General features: G+C 39.8%; 9 protein-coding genes across 9 annotated transcripts; 5 read left to right on the top strand and 4 right to left on the bottom strand.

The window, feature by feature from the left end:
- Nucleotides 1-5,136: 5,136 nt before the first annotated feature.
- On the top strand, nucleotides 5,137-5,645 carry LOC129719160 (histone H4). Its single transcript, XM_055670596.1, has one exon. It carries the CDS (start codon nucleotides 5,167-5,169, stop codon nucleotides 5,476-5,478), a length of 312 nt encoding a protein of 103 aa, XP_055526571.1. The 5' UTR covers nucleotides 5,137-5,166; the 3' UTR covers nucleotides 5,479-5,645.
- A 781-nt stretch (nucleotides 5,646-6,426) lies between these two features.
- LOC129719152 (histone H2B-like) lies at nucleotides 6,427-6,860 on the bottom strand. Its single transcript, XM_055670588.1, has one exon. The coding sequence runs from the start codon at nucleotides 6,837-6,839 to the stop codon at nucleotides 6,465-6,467; it is 375 nt and encodes a 124-aa protein (XP_055526563.1). The 5' UTR covers nucleotides 6,840-6,860; the 3' UTR covers nucleotides 6,427-6,464.
- Nucleotides 6,861-7,046: 186 nt separating this feature from the next.
- Nucleotides 7,047-7,467, top strand: LOC129719151 (histone H2A). Its single transcript, XM_055670587.1, has one exon. The coding sequence runs from the start codon at nucleotides 7,069-7,071 to the stop codon at nucleotides 7,441-7,443; it is 375 nt and encodes a 124-aa protein (XP_055526562.1). The 5' UTR covers nucleotides 7,047-7,068; the 3' UTR covers nucleotides 7,444-7,467.
- Nucleotides 7,468-9,740: 2,273 nt separating this feature from the next.
- Nucleotides 9,741-10,437, top strand: LOC129719131 (histone H1-II-like). The gene has a single exon (XM_055670563.1). The coding sequence runs from the start codon at nucleotides 9,769-9,771 to the stop codon at nucleotides 10,420-10,422; it is 654 nt and encodes a 217-aa protein (XP_055526538.1). The 5' UTR covers nucleotides 9,741-9,768; the 3' UTR covers nucleotides 10,423-10,437.
- A 585-nt stretch (nucleotides 10,438-11,022) lies between these two features.
- Nucleotides 11,023-11,629, bottom strand: LOC129719158 (histone H4). The gene has a single exon (XM_055670594.1). It carries the CDS (start codon nucleotides 11,601-11,603, stop codon nucleotides 11,292-11,294), a length of 312 nt encoding a protein of 103 aa, XP_055526569.1. The 5' UTR covers nucleotides 11,604-11,629; the 3' UTR covers nucleotides 11,023-11,291.
- A 1,039-nt stretch (nucleotides 11,630-12,668) lies between these two features.
- On the bottom strand, nucleotides 12,669-13,474 carry LOC129719133 (histone H1-like). Its single transcript, XM_055670565.1, has one exon. The coding sequence runs from the start codon at nucleotides 13,443-13,445 to the stop codon at nucleotides 12,795-12,797; it is 651 nt and encodes a 216-aa protein (XP_055526540.1). The 5' UTR covers nucleotides 13,446-13,474; the 3' UTR covers nucleotides 12,669-12,794.
- A 2,355-nt stretch (nucleotides 13,475-15,829) lies between these two features.
- On the bottom strand, nucleotides 15,830-17,041 carry LOC129719143 (histone H2A). Its single transcript, XM_055670578.1, has one exon. The coding sequence runs from the start codon at nucleotides 17,006-17,008 to the stop codon at nucleotides 16,634-16,636; it is 375 nt and encodes a 124-aa protein (XP_055526553.1). The 5' UTR covers nucleotides 17,009-17,041; the 3' UTR covers nucleotides 15,830-16,633.
- A 202-nt stretch (nucleotides 17,042-17,243) lies between these two features.
- LOC129719150 (histone H2B) lies at nucleotides 17,244-17,682 on the top strand. Its single transcript, XM_055670586.1, has one exon. It carries the CDS (start codon nucleotides 17,261-17,263, stop codon nucleotides 17,633-17,635), a length of 375 nt encoding a protein of 124 aa, XP_055526561.1. The 5' UTR covers nucleotides 17,244-17,260; the 3' UTR covers nucleotides 17,636-17,682.
- Nucleotides 17,683-19,249: 1,567 nt separating this feature from the next.
- LOC129719157 (histone H4) lies at nucleotides 19,250-20,103 on the top strand. The gene has a single exon (XM_055670593.1). The coding sequence runs from the start codon at nucleotides 19,381-19,383 to the stop codon at nucleotides 19,690-19,692; it is 312 nt and encodes a 103-aa protein (XP_055526568.1). The 5' UTR covers nucleotides 19,250-19,380; the 3' UTR covers nucleotides 19,693-20,103.
- The last annotated feature ends 93 nt before the right edge of the window (nucleotides 20,104-20,196 follow it).

Raw genomic sequence — 20,196 nt, 5'->3', positions numbered from 1 at the left:
TGAGCTATCCCCGGCAGAACCAGTCGACATCGAGTACCAATATAATTGTGACATTTCCTTGGGTGAATTGCTTTGGTCGATCGATCAAGGTAATGGAAACTCCGTTGGACTGGACCTACTCGGATACCCTATGTTGAAACACCTACCACTCAAGACGAAAACCGTTTTCCTCGAACTAATCAACCGCATATGGCAGACCGGATGCATCCCTAAAGAATGGAAGGAAGGAATTGTGATCCCGTTACCGAAACCAGGAAAGGACCCCAAGGTGGTTGGTAACCAACGTCCTATTACTCTGCTAAGCTGTGCCGGAAAAACCATGGAAAGAATCATTAATAGAAGGTTGATCGAAACTATTGAAGCACGGCAACTATTGGATCCCCGCCAATACGCATTTCGGCGGGGCAGAGGTCTGGATCTCTACCTGGCTGACCTCGAAGGGGGTATCGACGATGCATGGGCTAAACAAAAACACAGTGATTTAGTTGCTCTCGACATCAGCAAAGCATACGATAAAATTTCCAACAAAGCAATTATCAGACAACTTGAACAATGGGGCCTGTCCGGGCGCATGCTGAACTATGTGCGTAACTTTCTCGAGCAGAGACACTTTCGAGTGACAATCGGCGGAGCCTTATCGGAACAAATGGAACAAACCAATGGCGTCCCACAAGGTTCGATACTGGCAGTGACTCTATTTGTCATCGGTATGAACTCGATCTTCAACAGAATTCCAAAAGCTGCAAAAATATTTGTCTACGCCGATGACATACTTATACTCGTATCCGGATTAAATGCCAAGGCTGTTAGAAGAGTGCTCCAAAAAGCTGTAAAACACGTATCTATTTGGGCGACTGAGATGGGTTTCTCTATTGCTCCGGAGAAATCTCATCACTTGCACATTTGTCGGAAAAGGAAGCATAAAAAACTCAGAAAAATTCGTTTGGACGGAAATAGCATCCCAGAGGTGAAAAGCATTAAGATACTAGGGGTAACACTTAACAGCAGGTTCAAATTCGATGAACACGCCAAGAACATCAAGAAGAGATGCAAAAATCGAATACAACTTCTGCGAACTCTGGGGCAGAGAATTCCTGGTGGAACAAGGAAGACACTGATGAACATTGCCAAGGCTACCATTCTCCCGGTAATTTTTCATGGATGGGGAATTGTTAGCAGAGATGAGAAAAAAGTGCGAAAGCTGTTGGAACCAATCTACAACGATATCCTACGGATAACCTCTGGAGCCTTCAGGACCAGTCCAGTGCTTGCCTTGTGTGCTGAATCCGGAGAGCTCCCTTTCGAATTGTTAGCGTGCCAGAAACTCATTGCCAAATCATCTAAACTAGAAGAGAAAAAGGCGCTATCCAACTACAACTATAAATGGCCAATTACCAAACGGGCTGAAAACTGGTTTATGGATCTTACAGGTACGGAATTATCACCGGTAGTACCTTTTCCGGTACCAATCAGAAGGAACTGGAACACCAAGATACCAGTAGTAGACTGGTCTATCAAAAAGCAATTCAAAGTCGGAGAAGCACCAAGTAAAGCGAGAGTACTTTTCACAACCTTGGAACGTGAAACATATAAGAATTTCACCCACGTTTTCACGGACGGCTCCCTAGATGAAGACGATCGAGCGGGCTTCGCCATAATCGATGGAATCAACAACCGATGCGAACGTATTCCTGATGGCTGCTCTATCTTCTCGGCGGAGGCAAAGGCAATTGTTCTGGCTTTAAAGGCAATAAATAACGGAGACAGAACAGTCATCTTTACTGATTCGGCTAGCTGTGTTTCGGCAATTCAAGGGAACGGTACCAATCATCCCTGGATCAGAGCGGCTCAAATAGAGATGGAAAGGACTAGTGCAGTGTTGTGCTGGATACCAGGACACACCAACATCCCAGGTAACACCGAAGCAGATGCGATGGCCAATCAAGGAAGGAAAAGCGAAATAGTCGATCGAACGATTCCAGCAGTGGACAGAATTCGGTGGTGTAGGACAGTTTTGGAAGAAGTATGGGAAGCGGAATGGTACCAATCCCGGGAAGTGAAACTGAGAAGGATTAAACCATCAACGGCAGCCTGGAAGGACAGAAAGAACAGAGAGGAGCAGAGGATACTAACCCGATTGAGGATTGGACATACCCGCCTAACTCATGGATGGCTGATAGACGAGCAGGAACAAAACATGTGTCAGTATTGCGGTGTACAATTGTCGGTGGAACACATCCTCGCTGAGTGCCAAGAATTTGAAAATATTAGAAGAGAAGTAGACCTAGAATTAAATACCTGCGAAATTTTATGTTATGAGGAAGACAGGGAAAACAAATTACTCAAATTTGTGCAATTAGCAAACATCAAGAAAATGATATAAAATGTAAAATTTAATATTATACTTTATCCTTTAAGAGCTGGATGACCCCTCAGGTTAAAGGCTCTATAATAAAAATCAATCAATCAATCAATCAATCTCGTTGGGCTATATGAGAAACTGCTTCTCCTCAAGCTAGCTCGGTTTACTAGTAGCGGGCAGCAGCGGCAGACAGTAGCAGCGAAAGCAGTGGGCAAAGGCTGACAGGCTGTCGTATTCTACGTAACTCTGCGGTCGTGTTATAAACAACCTCTTCAACTTTCTTTTATTTTTGATATTAATATAGAGAGTATCACAGTAAATGGTTGGTGTCTATTCATGTCGTCTGTGCTAGGTATGCTCGCATGTGGTTGTTTCATTGTTCGCGTAAATCTGTCCTTGAAACTTTTTATTATTTCTACAGCTGATAAATTAAAAAATAATGGTAAATAGGGTATCACAAAATTGTCCAGCATTTTACCTATCCAACAACATATCGTCAGTTGATTTCAATACTGGCACGACTCAAAATTTTGTAGTTTTCATTGGCAAACGATGCTAAATACTACAAAGTTTCATCTCATAAAGATTCGTTTCAAATTTCACAAATACTCCAGAGTTATAAATAGATGTGCCTTTATGGCACAAATCTAAAATGTCTCATAAAAGACGAAAAAGTGTGGTTACAACTCGTGTAAAAAAGCAAAGCCTTGGTGCTACATTCCGATTCGCAGCCAACTGTTTAGTGTACAGGACAATTGCGGGGCTAGCGCTACGATCCTATTGACACTCACAGTCTCTCCCGAGCCGAGACTCGAACCTACGACGACTGGCTTGTTAGGCCAGCATCGTACCTCGAGACCAACAACTCGTGTAGCAGGTTCAATAAAAATCGAATGTCTTAACATTTGAATTTTTCTCGGAAACGAAAAACGTAATGTTGAACGCAAATTTTCAAACACGTTTTTCTCGAAACTATGAATTTTGAGTTGTGCCAGTATTGAGTTCAGCTGACGATATTAGTTACTGTTATCAATGGTTACTCTGCTATTACCGTTTAAAATCTGATAGAACAATTGCCAGCTTCATTTCCAATTTTACAGAATGTACCCCAGTATAAAAAACAAAGACACAGTCAAACTATCGATTCCACCGATCGATCTGAAAATTTATTTATTCAAGCCTGGTTTTGACCTTCGGGACAAAAGTGCAGAAAAGGAATCGCATGGACCTAAGGATGATTCTTCTCTTTTGCCTTGTCTGCAGAGCTAGGATCGCAGTACTAATTTAACTCGAACTGTACTGAAAAATGTGTTTTATTGATAAACTGATGGAATTTATGGATGGAATTCTTGTTGGGTTATTTGGGGCATAAGCTGATGTGATTTGTATACAATTAGTGAGCCGGAAAGAAATACTACATTGGAGTATTAATTTTGTGTCGATGGAGGTATCGGTATGCTTGTTTGATAGAGACGATCGGTGCCTATGTGGTGCGTTCTTGCTTGTTGTGCGTTTTCAGTTTCTTCGCTTGATTTGTAATGATCGAATTTTACAATAAGGATCGTGATTTTGGTTACAATTTCATTGAAAGTTATATGTAATGCAGCTGTAGGATACATAAAAAAACACCAGAAAGCTGACATTTATTTTTTGTCCCATCCTTATGCGCACGTTATGGGAACGTTGTACAAGTTAAAGTCTTATTTTTACTGCAAAGGCACGCATTTCTGCTTTTAACTCTGGATTTTTTTTTAATTTTTTCGTGGGATAAAACTAAATAGTAAGAGGCATCGTTTGCTATCAAAAACTCAAAAATGAATCTTTTTTATTGTGCCAGTGTTGCACGAAACCGACGACATAGACCCACAAAGGAATAAAACAGTGAATGCAAGTTATAGAAAACTATCAGATCTTCAATCACATTGTTGGTGGCCCTGATAAGGGCCGTTTGTTGAGTAATATGAGGTCAGACGAAAGCCGATAGCCAACTTAAGCACGCTCTCCACGGATACGACGAGCCAGCTGAATGTCCTTAGGCATAATGGTCACACGCTTGGCGTGGATGGCGCACAGATTGGTATCTTCGAACAGACCGACAAGGTAAGCTTCGCTAGCCTCCTGCAGAGCCATAACGGCAGAGCTCTGGAAACGCAAGTCGGTTTTGAAATCCTGAGCAATTTCACGAACCAAACGCTGGAACGGCAGCTTACGGATCAGGAGCTCCGTCGATTTTTGGTAACGACGGATTTCACGAAGAGCGACTGTTCCTGGACGATAACGATGAGGCTTCTTCACTCCACCAGTAGCCGGTGCACTTTTGCGAGCTGCCTTCGTGGCCAACTGCTTACGAGGAGCCTTTCCACCGGTAGATTTACGAGCGGTCTGCTTGGTACGGGCCATAGCGAGTAAGTTTTACAAAGTCAGAAAGCTTTCTGAAGCGGAAAAATTCAAACTGATGATGCCACAGCAAGCAGCCGATTCTTTTTATAGTCAAAACGGCTTTTTAGCGCTTATAATCCAACACGAACATCTGCTACTTTCTCACATACTACTGTAAAGTAGGGGAATTGTAAATATTTTGCCTGGTTGTAGGTACAACACATACACAAAGAGCAAGAACTATCCTGTGGTATTGTAGGGGAAATAGAATTATTCTGCTTGTATGTAAGCTACAATACAAAGAAACCAAAACATAATAGATAGTAAAAATGGTTGATTCGAAAACATATAAAAGCTCAACCGAACTGTGTGTTTTTATCACAGTTTAAAATATTCGTTGAAGGAAAAACAAACTCTACCCGAAAATGACTGGTCGCGGCAAAGGAGGAAAAGGACTCGGAAAGGGAGGCGCTAAGCGTCATCGCAAGGTTCTTCGTGATAACATTCAGGGTATCACCAAACCCGCCATCCGTCGTCTGGCGCGCCGTGGAGGAGTGAAACGTATCTCCGGTTTGATCTACGAGGAAACCCGAGGTGTGCTGAAGGTTTTTCTAGAAAATGTTATCCGTGACGCTGTTACTTATACCGAACACGCCAAGCGAAAGACCGTCACCGCCATGGATGTCGTGTATGCACTGAAACGCCAAGGCCGCACTCTGTACGGTTTCGGAGGTTAAATTGATTCGACAAAAGATACTCTCACAAACGGCCCTTTTAAGGGCCACCAAACGAATAAATGAAAGTTAGTTATTTTCCTTATTTCTACACTAGAAATTTTTAACAAAGCTCTGAAGCATCTTAAACATTCAATTTATACAGGAAACAGACTTTAGTTTCAAAAATCAATAAACATCCTAATCCTGATTGACAGTCAATTTGAATACTTTCCAATTAATTGAACCTAATTTTACATTGCCTTAAACAAAAATTAGTTTGAATTTCTTTATTTAAAAAATGCTTGGTTCAATTTCCACCGAAGAGAAGCTGGGACAGCAAAACTAGCTAGTACCCACAAACAAATTATGGTAAATGGCTCAGCATGACATAAGACAAATATAATTTCAAACGTGATAATGATTCCTGAATACGATTTATACATAGGTGATAATTTCCCCCCCAAAATATCCCATATTAAACGGGAATACATCGTCGGTTTCGTGCAACACTGGTACAACTCAAAATATGCAGTTTTGAGAAAAACGCGTTCAAAATTAACGTCGAAAAATTAATTTTACATTTTTAAGAAATTTTAAAGTTTAAGATTTCCAATCCTTATCTAACACTTTGAGGTCTATGAGCACTTTGTACAAGTTAAAACCTTATTTTTACAAACTTTATAGAGAAATTCCGATTTATGCAGCAAAGACACTTCTACTCATATCTTTGGATTTTTTGGGAATTTTGAAACGGGGTTTCGTGAGATGAAACTTAACAATATTTGGCATCGTTTGCTATTAAAAACTCAAAAATACAAGATTTTAAGTTGTGCCAGTGTTGCACGAAACCAACGACATATAAAATACGCGACCAACTATCGAGAAATAGTTAAAGAATGATAATGATAAATTTAAATAAAAACTCAAATTCTTCTTCGAGTATCATTTGTTGGCCCTTAAAAGGGCCGATTGGTGTGTACGATTCATCAATGTATGGTCCGAAACATTTACTTGGAGCTGGTGTACTTGGTGACAGCCTTAGTTCCTTCAGAGACGGCGTGTTTGGCCAATTCTCCTGGCAGCAACAGACGGACAGAGGTCTGAACCTCGCGAGAGGTGATCGTAGAACGTTTGTTGTAGTGAGCCAGACGAGAAGCTTCAGCAGCAATGCGTTCGAAAATATCGTTCACAAAGCTGTTCATGATGCTCATGGCTTTGGAGGAGATTCCGGTGTCCGGGTGGACTTGCTTCAAGACCTTGTAGATGTAGATGGCGTAGCTCTCCTTGCGACGTGGCTTCTTCTTTTTCTTGTCGCCCTTCGTGATGTTCTTCTGAGCCTTGCCCGACTTCTTGGCGGCCTTTCCACTAGCCTTCGGTGGCATTTTGACGGTACTTTAGCTTCCTTTACCTCACAGGAAATGATGTTGTTTACCCCAGTGAGTCGCCTTTTATACTCGCACAAAACGGATTCGAAGCTCGTCCCTTTTTTTAAATTCTGCTATTCCGTTACCTACGTGGCCCAACCCTCCTGGCAATAACAGCCAGCTGCATCTGTATATAAGGAGGGCTGATCCGTGCATTTGGCAACATAAAGTAAAACTTTGCTACAACATGTCTGGACGTGGTAAAGGAGGCAAAGTCAAGGGAAAGGCAAAGTCCCGTTCATCTCGTGCTGGTCTCCAGTTCCCGGTAGGCCGTATTCACCGTCTACTGCGCAAGGGAAACTATGCCGAACGTGTCGGTGCTGGTGCTCCCGTATATCTGGCAGCCGTGATGGAATATTTGGCTGCTGAAGTGTTGGAATTGGCAGGAAATGCTGCCCGTGACAACAAGAAGACCCGAATCATTCCCCGTCATCTGCAATTGGCCATCCGCAACGACGAGGAGTTGAACAAACTTCTGTCCGGTGTCACCATTGCCCAGGGAGGTGTCCTGCCAAACATTCAAGCCGTTTTGCTGCCCAAGAAGACTGAAAAGAAAGCCTAAACAATTGTCACCATCTAACGAGCAAAAACCGTCCTTATCAGGACGAACAAAATTATACATGTTGAGTTTAATTCGTTTTCGAGCATAATGACTTTTAGTGATTTTGTCACTATTTAGAGCCTAACCACTAAAGTCACTACTTACAACAAAATGGTTACTAAAGGTTACTAAGCTTCAAATGAGCAAAAATAACTTTTTGTAAATTTAAACATACATTGGAAAGAGTGCTTTTCATTTACCGAATATTTGGACAGTTCAGCTCGTTAAGCTTTTCCATTGATTTTTTCATCTTGAGAGTTCCATGTCACCCAATGTTCTCGAATCTCGCATTGGAATGATCAGTGCAGAATAAAAACGAACAAACTGGCCAAGAGCTGTCAACGTAAAGCCTTATTCTAAAAACCATTCGCGTCTTTAATCAGTGTTGTGCGTGAAATCACGTTCCTAGTTTGATTTCCTTGTCTTGAATCGACTGTACTCTCCTGTTTTGCCTGATTGAAAAGAAGCAAAAAAAATCGAGGTTTTATTTAGCATAGTCGTGTGTGGACATCAATTCGTTGAATACTGAAAAGGTGAAAATTCTAAATCAATTACAACCATTTCAGTGTGAAATTCACTTTTTGCTCACTATTTTATTGAATGAAGTTACCAAAGGCACTATTATTCTGCTCCCAGTTCGCCCTGTCCAGTTACACAGATTTATCCTCTTCGATGGCTGACTTTAAACATATTTTAATATGTACATACTTCACATTTAGGCATTGCATATTTTACTTGAAAATAAAACTAAAAACTAACTAATAATTATCAGCGTCTCTGTTCCACCCTTGTTCCCTTTCTACGTGTATCGAAAAAATAAAAAAGGCTTTTAAGTTAGGTAAAATAAATATTTTAAACTTTTGATTACCCAAGTATGTGTCAATGTTTTGACATGTCTTTGATTTGGTGTAGCACCTGTGAAACTCAATAATCATAGTTTCGAGAAAATCGTGTTTGCAAATTAGCGTTAAAATCACCTTTATTTCGAAGAAAACGATGGACGTCAGGGCTTCTCATTCTCATTAAACCTATTTCGGTTTATTATGTACATTTTATAAGTAAGTTGTACGAGTTACAAACCGATTTTTACTATTGTTAATAAGATAATGTTAATAAGGCACATCTTTTTATAACTTTGATAAAGTACAAAGAAATAAGTTCAGACCACTATGTGGGGTTTTCAAATAAATCCAATTATGATTATTGAGACATAATACATGGGATGTGTAAAAAACGTTTTGGAAGTTATTCCACGAGATCATGGTTGAAAACTATGCTTTACGCAATGTGTATTTCGTCGTTTTGTTTCACTTTAGTTACTGTAGTACTTTCAAAAGGGCCTTACTCAAAAATATACCGTACGACGATTTTGATATTTTAAACAAAGAAGAAGTGTAACCTAACGAATCGATTAGTGTACTCAGATATTTTGGTAAATTTTGTTGTTGTTATTAAATACAAACTTGTTACAGTACCGCAATATTTTTTTCAGTTTGCTATTTTTCGTTGCTTTTCCATAGTATTATCATATAATTACATTATAGAAGCCAGATTAAAAATAAATTAATTCATCAAGTCGGGAATTCTTCAACTATTCTATCATTCCTTTGAATCGATGACTAATATCCCGGATGAACAACTTTCTTAAAAACTACTTATAGGAAAGTAATAGGAGCGTACTTTACTATGAATTTAATTTATGTTCTATTTTATTCGATATCAAAATCAAAACATTTTTTCTCATGGAACATTCATAAAACCATTTATATAGCGAGACATAGGTGTACTACCATTGACGATCCTATGTTCGGATTGATATAGCCTGAGCACAACATAATTGAAGTAATGTATTAACTCATATAGGAAGGAAACATATTTGTTTATCGAATAACAAGTACTTAATTAAGAAACTATTTGATAAAGTACAAAAAATTAACTATTTTTAACAACACTCTAGTAACAGTTTCGAGACCAGTAACTTACAAGCAAATTTTAATGGTAATCTAAACAAAACATTCAATTTATCTCTTCAGTTTGGAAACTGTATGAATGCTAGAACACTTAGAGATCGTAAATATATTTTATAATCGCACACTTTTGAATGAAGGAGGTATTTTAAACAGCTATATCAGAAAAATGTGTTCTTGGTAGCCATTGCAGTTTTTCTACCCGTGTCTACGCTTTCCCTAGCACGAACGATAGAAATGTATACCTATTCAACTGAAGGTAAATGTTCCATAATTCGTATTCCATTTCAACGTAAGATTTTGAAAACATCAAAGTATAATGGCTGATACTGTTGCTCCTGCTGCTCCGGCTGCTGCCTCACCGGCTAAGGCACCTAAGAAGGCAAAGGCACCCAAGGGAGACGCCAAGAAACCCAAGAAGCCATCGACTCACCCTCCAGTTAACGACATGGTTTTGGCCGCTATCAAGACCCTCAAGGAACGTAACGGATCCTCGCTGCAGGCCATCAAGAAGTACATCGCCGCCAATTACAAATGCGATGTTGCCAAGTTGGCTCCGTTCCTAAAGAAAGCCCTGAAATCAGGCGTCGAGAAGGGAAAGCTTGTCCAAACTAAGGGAACTGGTGCTTCCGGTTCATTCAAGGTTAAAGCCGATGCAAAGAAACCAGCTGGTGAGAAGAAGGCCAAAATACCCAAGAAGGAAACCAAAGCCAAGAAACCCGCTGGAGAGAAGAAGAAGGTAGCCAAAAAACCAAAGGCTGCCGCCGCCAAAAAAACTGGTGAGAAAAAAGCTAAGGCAGCTCCTGCTAAAGCTGCCAAGAAAGCTGCTGGAGTGAAAAAGGCCGCTGCTCCCAAACAGAAAGCCACAAAGCCATCGAAAACCGCAGTCAAGAAGCCGAAAACACCGAAGCCAAAGAAGGCTGCTGCTCCGGCCAAAAAAGCTGCCCCGAAAAAGGCCGCTGCCAAGAAATAAACACCGAATTGAATTACCAGAATTCAAAACAATCAGTCCTTTTTAGGACTACCAAAAGTGTACATGAAGAAGTTAATTTGATTTTACTGCATCATGCAGTAAGTTTTACTGACAAATTATTTACTGCGATTTGGATTCAAAAGAGATTATTTAACCCAAAATAATATCTCTGGATTCCGCTGGGAGAAAGTTAATGCTTTGTAAGAATTCCATCTCAGAAATCGTATAATATGTATTCTAGAGTACCTAACACTAGGAAATTTATGAATGCCTTACAAATTGGTAGGTCCACGATTGCTGCCTAATCAATTAACCTTATGTTTCATGAAAGTGAAATTTGTTCATAATTAAATTCTAATTTACCACTACATTCCCTGACACATTGAATAATTTTCTTCAGTACAGCTTCTTCAGTAGTGATGAAAAGATATCTTTAAAGGAAAAAAATGAGACTTGGAAATACTTTTGTTGAAGCAAGAGATTTTTTAGAGACCAGCCTGAGCTAGCAGCCATTAAACTACATAACAATGAAGGCTTGTCTGAAATCCCAGCTAAGAAAAGCATTTGGTTAGATATTAAACCAGATGATCCGCATTTGTCTTTTGCGCCTAAATAAATCCTTTTCCACATACTCTAATTCTTCTAAATTTTTTTCCAAATTTCTATCTTCCTGCTGTTAATATCTAGGTGGCCTAAAATACAAACATCCCGCACGGTAATGTATATATGAAGCAACATAACACAATCATTATAAAACATATTATGAAAGGCTTTTCCACGAAAAGAAAATATGATTTATTTCAAGTAGACCTTCATTTATAATTTTTTGGCCTTGAAAAAGGCCTTTTGTTGTTAGTAGTTCGAATTATTTAACCTCCAAATCCATACAGCGTGCGTCCCTGTCTTTTCAGTGCATACACGACATCCATGGCAGTGACGGTCTTGCGCTTAGCGTGTTCAGTATAAGTGACTGCGTCACGGATAACGTTTTCCAGGAAAACCTTCAGTACACCTCGGGTTTCTTCGTAGATCAGGCCAGAGATACGTTTTACTCCTCCACGACGCGCCAGACGACGGATGGCGGGCTTAGTAATACCCTGGATGTTATCACGAAGGACCTTGCGATGACGCTTGGCGCCTCCCTTTCCGAGTCCTTTTCCTCCTTTGCCTCGACCAGTCATTTTTTGCTTTGTATTAAACGAACGAACGAACGATTCAAACTAATGTCGAACACTTTTTTTTTTTTTTTTTTTTTTTTTTTTTATAGGGATTTTAACCGTGACGGTCATTCGTCCCTATGGTTATTGTAACTTTGTATTAAATTTTGTCGTACAGATTAGATTCTTTTAGGAAATTTATTAGTTGTTTCTCGTAAGGTGGTGAGACAACTTCCTCCAAACTATTACTGAAATTGTTCGATATGCGTTCGGTATGGAAAGCTCTACAATCCAACAAAATGTGACTAATATTTAGGGGAAGTCCGCATGTTATGCAGGTTGGTGGATCAGATTTATCTATTAAAAAGCTATGAGTAAGGCGGGTATGCCCGATACGGATTCTGGATAATATTCGACGAGTTCTAGGATTTTTGTTGTCTGGCCAACGGGTGGTGGAGTTTTTTACTTTTCGGAGGATACATGTTCTGTTTCGGAACCACTCAATGTCCCAGCTGTTACGGGTTATAGTGTTTGCCCATCTGATGGCGTCAGAGGGTGGAATGGGTGTAACCTCACTTTCTTTATCGCGACCAAAACCAGCAAGTTTATCTGCCTCTTCGTTACCAGTTATCCCAGAGTGACCGGGGATCCAGCAGAAATTGATATTTTTTTGCAGAGCTTTGAGTTCAGTTTCAATTAGCCAAGGGTGTTTATTCACATTAGATCGCATAGCAGTGAGACAACTGGCTGAATCACTGAAGATAACTGTAAGTTTCGGAGAGTCCGGTACAATGTTACATGTTTTCAAAAGTGCAAAGGCCTCCGCGCTGTAGATAGAACAGATTGGTGGGAGGGAAGCATTTAAGTTGAGGTTTGGTGATTTGGAGAATATGCCATAGCCGACTTTTTCTTCTTTAACTAAGCCATCTGTGAAAATGTGTTGGTAATTTTTATATTTATCGGAAATCAGTTGATGGAAATGTTTTTGGACTATTGAAGGAGTATCGCCAGCTTTGATTAGATTTGAGAGGGATAGGAGAATCCAGAGATATTGTTTTGGGTTAAAAAATCTCTGTTGATCCCCAACTTTAGTAAATAACTTGACAGTAAAGCTGTCTGTATGATGCAGTAAAATCAAACTAACTTCTTCATGTACATTCATGGTAGTCCTAAAAAGGACTGATTGTTTTAAACTCTGGTAATTCAATTCGATGTTTACTTCTTGGCAGCGGCCTTTTTCGGGGCAGCTTTTTTGGCCGGAGCAGCAGCCTTCTTTGGCTTCGGTGTTTTCGGCTTCTTGACTGCGGTTTTTGATGGCTTTGTGGCTTTCTGTTTGGGAGCAGCGGCCTTTTTCACTCCAGCAGCCTTCTTTGCAGCTTTAGCAGGAGCTGCCTTAGCCTTTTTCTCACCAGTTTTTTTGGCGGTGGTGGCCTTTGGTTTTTTGGCTACCTTCTTCTCGCCAGCGGGTTTCTTGGCTTTGGTTTCCTTTTTGGGTTTTTTGGCCTTCTTCTCACCAGCTGGTTTCTTTGCATCGGCCTTAACCTTGAATGAACCGGAAGCACCAGTTCCCTTAGTTTGGACAAGCTTTCCCTTCTCGACGCCTGATTTCAGGGCCTTCTTTAGGAACGGAGCCAACTTGGCAACATCGCATTTGTAATTGGCGGCGATGTACTTCTTGATGGCCTGCAGCGAGGATCCGTTACGTTCCTTGAGGGTCTTGATAGCGGCCAAAACCATGTCGTTAACTGGAGGGTGAGTCGATGGCTTCTTGGGTTTCTTGGCGTCTCCCTTGGGTGCCTTTGCCTTCTTAGGTGCCTTAGCCGGTGAGGCAGCAGCCGGAGCAGCAGGAGCAACAGTATCAGCCATTATACTTTGATGTTTTCAAAATCTTACGTTGAAATGGAATACGATTTATGAAACATTTACCCTCAGTTCAATGGGTACACATTTCTATCGTCTGTGCTAGGGAAAGCGTAGACACGGGTGAAAAAACTGCATTGGCTACGTAAAACACAGTTTTCTGATATTACTATTTAAAACACCTTAGTTGTTGGAATGTATACTATTATAAAATATATTTATCTGTTGTTAGTATTCTAGAATTCATAAACTTTTCATAACTAATTAAAAAGCTTGAATGTTTTGATTTGGTTACTATGAAAACTACCTTGTAAGTTATCGATCTTGAAACTGTGCCTAGAGTGTTGTTAAAAAATAGGTAATATTTTATATTTCGTGACGTTATTTGGCAGTTAAGTATTTGTTATTCGATAAACAAATATATTTGCTTTCTTCGTGAGTGAATGCTTCACTCCCATGAGGTAATGTTGATGCCATATTCATCCGAATTTAGGAATGCACGGCAGTTCACGTATGTCTCGCTATACGGATGGATTTTGATATGTTTCATAAGAAAAATTATTTTAGTTTCGATACGGAACTAGATTAAATAAGTTTTGAAATTACAACAAAACTTTGAATGTCATAAAAATTCAACCCAACGATGCACTATGCAATTGATTATATACATATTGTATACTGATTCTGAACCAATCGAAGCATTCAGTGTATGAATTTTATTGTAACTGTTCTTAAGATTTAGTTAAGGTTGTTTCCGGGCTATTATAATTCTACTAAAAAAACTTTCATCGTCTTTTTTTTTAAATATTAATGAAAATACTTCAACACTGGATATTTCATTTACACACGTGATCTGTCCGAACTAACTAATTTTTTCTTCAATGCAGACATAGTTGAAATATTTTCTCAATCACCACGACTCTTTGAACTATTTTGAAGTTTTGTACGAGCCTTTGGCAGTTGTTTTTGGACAGGGAAAATCAATTATTTTCCAATAAAGTGCGTTCAATGTAAAATAGTTTTATTCATATGACAAATCGTACAAATCATGCAATAATTGTCATCGGTCAAGGAAATCTAGTCAGCTCTAATTTACAAATAGGGGAAATTTGGTGAAGACGGATACTGTGGGTATGATGGACACTCTAGAATGATTTATGATACTTCTGTGATGCTAATACCTACTTTGTAGAATTTCAATACTTTTGAAATATGTTGCTGATGGGCAGCGAGCAAATTGTCGAGTTTATGAACAAACAAAAATACACTATTTGGCACTCATTTTCTTTTTGCGGAAAATAGTGAAAAACTCATGAAGCTCAGTGTTTTCATTTGTTCGATAGTAAAGTGTTTAATCAGCCTTTCGACGATTTTCTGATGGAAATCCAGCGGTTTTACAATGTTCCGATAGACGAGCTACGATCGATTGAAAATATTGCAGTCAGGTCGGTCAAGACGAACACACTAATGTAGGGAAAGATAGTTACAGGAATTTTCCTAGAATTCTCACATGTAATGTCGGTTGTGTTTACATGTTTACAAACTACATCCGCTGGAGTAACCAGTAGTTAAGGACCATTTATTAGTAAGAACAGGCCATATAGTTCGTGAATATTTGCCTATTCATGTGGACTCTAACAACGTAGAGTATCGCAAGACGAGCACTGAACTACATCTTTTCTATGAGTGTCTACCTTTACCATTATTGTAGTATCCATCTTACCCACACCAAGTATTCGTTTTTCCCAAACATGTCAAAAAACTGTAATTTGAAGTCATCTATTTCGAAGACCCATAACACGTCGTCCCTAACAAATGATTCTAAGTTTCAATTTGTATAACTACTGCAATCTTAAAAGCAATTTCTGAGTTATTATTTAGATTAAATCTTAAAGCGTCAGTCTTTTCCTACTTTCACCAACACAATAGCTAATCAAGTTTGATTTGACGAATTGCTTTTAAAACACTGATTTTCATAACGTGAATGTTTGAATATTAGTCTGTATATCAAAAGATTGTTCCTGAAAAATTCAAAATGAAATCGAACGGATTGTGAATTATCACATTTTGTGTTTTTTTTTTTGCATGTGTCAATCAGATTCAGATAGGAGCAGAACTTTTCTGAGAAGCCTTGTATAACCGCTTACCTGGCTTTGGTGGCTAAAAGCTTAAGAATATCTTACATACGAGGTAAGGATATTACGGATATCCGCATCCGCAAATGCGAATTACCCTCATGAAAATTGACATCCGCATTCGCATCTGAATGTTGAGAAAAAATATCGCTTCATATAATTTGCAGAAAAAATTTTCTTGGTGTACTTGCTGTTCGCTTAAATAACTTTTTCACTGGGAAGGGACATGATCATTAGGGTGGGACAAAAAATAAATTCTAGCTCCCATGCACTTTTCGTGTTCCTTATGGGTCATTTCTCCTCACTGCGACCAGAATCATTGATCTATTCGAGATATGCCCGGGTGTTTGCTGTATCCTGCCATTTTATTATTAGCAATACTGCCTTTGAGAAGTGGCATGCTTATTATTATTTTTTATCAGTGCTTGTGTGTAATGTTATGTTACCCTTTCTTTTTACACGCTTACTATTCTACTATACCGAGCCTCGTTCCTCCTGCCAAATATCACCAATTATAATTTCCTGGAGAAGCGGGCAATGTATGTAGTTTTTCGAGAATGCGAAAATGAACGGGAATAGAATGAATTTTTGGCTTAGAAATTTTTTTCCCTCGGCCAGACGAGTAAAATAGTAAAATTAATATAGAGTATATTAGTAAAATTAGTATAGTATTCTTTGAATTTGAAGGGCAGCAATTAGTATAATTTGATATTTCTCGCGTAACTTTTCAAAAGGACCTAAATAATATTGAGTGATTTATCTCCTCTTTCATTAATTATAAAAGTTTTTAAGTAGCTTACTATGCCCAGAGTATCATGAAAAATGTAAAAATATTTTAGTTATTAATCAGAGTGAGCGAACAAAACGAGTTCTTCAATGTTACTTTCTACTTTGGTAAAAATCTCAAACCAATGAAATGTTGGTACTTTCCACAACTAAACGTACAAATTCTAGATTGAATTAGTTTTACATGCAATTCAAAAAAGACTTTAACTCATCATGTACAATTTTGTTCGTCCTGATAAGGACGGTTTTTGTTCGATAGGTGGTGAAAATTATTTAGGCTTTCTTTTCGGTCTTCTTGGGCAGCAGAACGGCTTGAATGTTTGGCAAGACACCTCCCTGGGCAATGGTGACACCGGACAGAAGTTTGTTCAACTCCTCGTCGTTACGGATGGCCAATTGCAGATGACGTGGAATGATTCGGGTCTTCTTGTTGTCACGGGCAGCATTTCCTGCTAATTCCAACACTTCAGCAGCCAAATATTCCATCACGGCGGCCAGATACACGGGAGCACCAGCACCGACGCGTTCGGCATAGTTTCCCTTGCGCAGTAGACGGTGAATACGGCCTACCGGGAACTGGAGACCAGCACGAGATGAACGGGACTTTGCCTTTCCCTTGACTTTGCCTCCTTTACCGCGTCCAGACATGTTGAAGTAGAGTTTTAGTTTACGTTAACTGAGAAAGCGTTAAACTGATACCAAATGCAGGGAACGATCTCCTTATATACAGTTACAATAGGCTGTTATTGACAGGAGGGTTGGGCCACGCAGGTAACGGAATAGCAGAATTTAAAAAAAGGGACGAGCTTCGAATCCGTTTTGTGCGGGTATAAAAAGGCAACTCACTGCGGTAAACAACATCATTTCTTGTGAGGTTATCAAAGCTAAAGTACCGTCAAAATGCCACCGAAGACTAGTGGAAAGGCCGCCAAGAAGTCGGGCAAGGCTCAGAAGAACATCACGAAGGGCGACAAGAAAAAGAAGAAGCCACGTCGCAAGGAGAGCTACGCCATCTACATCTACAAGGTCTTGAAGCAAGTCCACCCGGACACCGGAATCTCCTCCAAAGCCATGAGCATCATGAACAGCTTTGTGAACGATATTTTCGAACGCATTGCTGCTGAAGCTTCTCGTCTGGCTCACTACAACAAACGTTCTACGATCACCTCTCGCGAGGTTCAGACCTCTGTCCGTCTGTTGTTGCCAGGAGAATTGGCCAAACACGCCGTCTCTGAGGGAACCAAGGCTGTTACCAAATATACCAGCTCCAAGTAAAAGTTTCAGACAATCTTATGCAAAACGGCCCTTTTCAGGGCCAACAAATAATAATCGAAGCGGTATTGAACTTATCATGTTATGTAAAAAAAAAATTGGACTGTTATATTCATTTACTTTATATTTGGCATGCTTATAAAGCCTAGGTATGCCCATCGACAAATCATATTATTCAGAATATGCTAAATAATCGACTCTTATCTAATGAATTTGGTTACGCTTTATTTTGATCATTTTATAACTACACTGAAGAAATATCGCGAAAATTCCGGAATCCACGTAAAAACAGTATGCATAATTACTTTTTTAGATATAGTATTTACGTTACCTAGCATAAAATCCATCGTAGAAGTATATGCGTAAAATGTTCATTACTGTCGCTCCGTGGCGGGTAGCGTGATCCACTCACCAACAACTGCTCTAGATTCAATCGTAGCCGACATCGGAAGATTTTCTGAGGCAAAATATCTGGGATCACGCCTTCAAACGCATGCGAAAGTAAAACCGCTGGCACCGATGCGTAATTCAATGAATCGTAAGTTAGATTCCTGATTGGAGTCGCCTCCTCGGGCGTCTGTAATTGGCGGAACCAAACCGACACAAAGAATTCCGTGTGTCATCAGTCACCAGAGAATAATTTTTTGTTTCCTACTGTGATTGAAGCTGTAAAAGCATCAGGTAAAGGCATGTTTCAATAGTGTCAAATTATTCCATTAAAAAATACAATATTTCTGTATGCTTGCAGGGCAACGCAGCCAGTAACGATCTTGAAAAATGCAGCTTAAAATAATTGAAATAGAGTTCGAAAAAACACATCCATTCTAATCACTTTTTGACGACAAAGCAAGCCATAGTTAGTTACTGTCAGAGGAACTAATGACAACTTGTTCCAGGGTTTTGTGCCGTATCAGACAAAAGACAAAATAATGTTCTACGAAACAGTGTGGAAACCTAGGTAAGTAACATTGATTATTATGGAAATATCTGATTTACGATAACAGGCTGCGATGAGAACAGAAACAAAAATTCCACGTCTCCATTCAAACTGTTGGTGGCCCTGAGAAGGGCCGTTTGTTGAATAATATGAGATCAAACGAAAGTCGATAGCCAATTTAAGCACGTTCACCACGGATGCGGCGAGCCAGTTGGATGTCCTTGGGCATGATGGTGACACGCTTGGCATGGATGGCACACAGATTGGTATCTTCGAACAGACCGACTAGATAGGCTTCGCTAGCCTCCTGCAGAGCCATAACGGCAGAGCTCTGGAAACGAAGATCGGTTTTGAAATCTTGAGCGATTTCACGAACCAAACGCTGGAATGGCAGCTTGCGAATCAAGAGTTCAGTCGACTTTTGGTAACGACGGATTTCACGAAGAGCGACTGTTCCTGGACGATAACGATGAGGTTTCTTCACTCCTCCGGTAGCCGGAGCGCTTTTGCGAGCAGCCTTCGTGGCCAGTTGCTTACGCGGAGCCTTTCCACCGGTGGATTTACGGGCAGTTTGCTTTGTACGAGCCATGATGAGTTTTTTTTTACCGAAGTAATCACTTTGAGAGTTGAACGAATAGTGAAGAGAAATTTTATTTTGACCTCTTTTATACTGCTCCCTCTTCTTCTGTCCAACCAATCAGGAATGACAATACGGAAAAATTTCTACCCTCGCAGGTATAAAAGCGAGCCTCATGGTCGTGTTCGACATTAGTTTGAATCGTTCGTTCGTTCGTTTAATACAAAGCAAAAAATGACTGGTCGAGGTAAAGGAGGAAAAGGACTCGGAAAGGGAGGCGCCAAGCGTCATCGCAAGGTCCTTCGTGATAACATCCAGGGTATTACTAAGCCCGCCATCCGTCGTCTGGCGCGTCGTGGAGGAGTAAAACGTATCTCCGGCCTGATCTATGAAGAAACCCGAGGTGTATTGAAGGTTTTCCTGGAAAACGTTATCCGTGACGCAGTCACTTATACTGAACACGCTAAGCGCAAGACCGTCACTGCCATGGATGTCGTGTATGCACTGAAACGACAGGGACGCACGCTGTATGGATTTGGAGGTTAAATAATTCGAACTACTAACGACAAAAGGCCTTTTTCAAGGCCACAAAATTATAAATGAAGGTCTACTTGAAATAAATCATATTTTCTTTTCGTGGAAAAGCCTTCAATATGACGTTTCATAATGATTGTGTAATGTTGCTTTATATGTACATTACCATGCGGGGTGTTCGTTTTTAGGTATTGTTGTATAAGGTGGCCTCTAATTAACAGTAGGAAGATATAAGTTTGGAAGAAAAGTTAGGAGAATAGAGAATGTGGGAAAGGATTTATTTAAGCGTAGAAGACAAATGCGAAGACTATATCATTTGGTATAATATCTTATCAAATGTCAAATCTCACCTGGGATTTCAGACCAGCCTTCATTGTTATGTATTTTAATGGCTGCTAGCTCAGGCTGGTCTCTAAAAAATCTCTTACTTTAACAAAAGGATTTCCAAGTCTCACTTTTCCCTTTAAAAATATCTTTTCTCCAGTACTGAAGAAAACTGTTTGATGTGTCAGGGAA

The sequence above is a fragment of the Wyeomyia smithii genome, chromosome 1 (assembly GCF_029784165.1).
Source record: "Wyeomyia smithii strain HCP4-BCI-WySm-NY-G18 chromosome 1, ASM2978416v1, whole genome shotgun sequence".
Lineage (NCBI taxonomy): Eukaryota > Metazoa > Arthropoda > Insecta > Diptera > Culicidae > Wyeomyia > Wyeomyia smithii.
This window is presented reverse-complemented; position numbering and strand designations above follow the sequence as displayed.

Coding starts and splice junctions, on each gene's coding strand:
- LOC129719131 (XM_055670563.1), top strand. CDS start 9,769: ATGGCTGATACTGTTGCTCCTGCTGCTCCGGCTGCTGCCTCACCGGCT.
- LOC129719133 (XM_055670565.1), bottom strand. CDS start 13,445: ATGGCTGATACTGTTGCTCCTGCTGCTCCGGCTGCTGCCTCACCGGCT.
- LOC129719157 (XM_055670593.1), top strand. CDS start 19,381: ATGACTGGTCGAGGTAAAGGAGGAAAAGGACTCGGAAAGGGAGGCGCC.
- LOC129719143 (XM_055670578.1), bottom strand. CDS start 17,008: ATGTCTGGACGCGGTAAAGGAGGCAAAGTCAAGGGAAAGGCAAAGTCC.
- LOC129719160 (XM_055670596.1), top strand. CDS start 5,167: ATGACTGGTCGCGGCAAAGGAGGAAAAGGACTCGGAAAGGGAGGCGCT.
- LOC129719152 (XM_055670588.1), bottom strand. CDS start 6,839: ATGCCACCGAAGGCTAGTGGAAAGGCCGCCAAGAAGTCGGGCAAGGCT.
- LOC129719151 (XM_055670587.1), top strand. CDS start 7,069: ATGTCTGGACGTGGTAAAGGAGGCAAAGTCAAGGGAAAGGCAAAGTCC.
- LOC129719158 (XM_055670594.1), bottom strand. CDS start 11,603: ATGACTGGTCGAGGCAAAGGAGGAAAAGGACTCGGAAAGGGAGGCGCC.
- LOC129719150 (XM_055670586.1), top strand. CDS start 17,261: ATGCCACCGAAGACTAGTGGAAAGGCCGCCAAGAAGTCGGGCAAGGCT.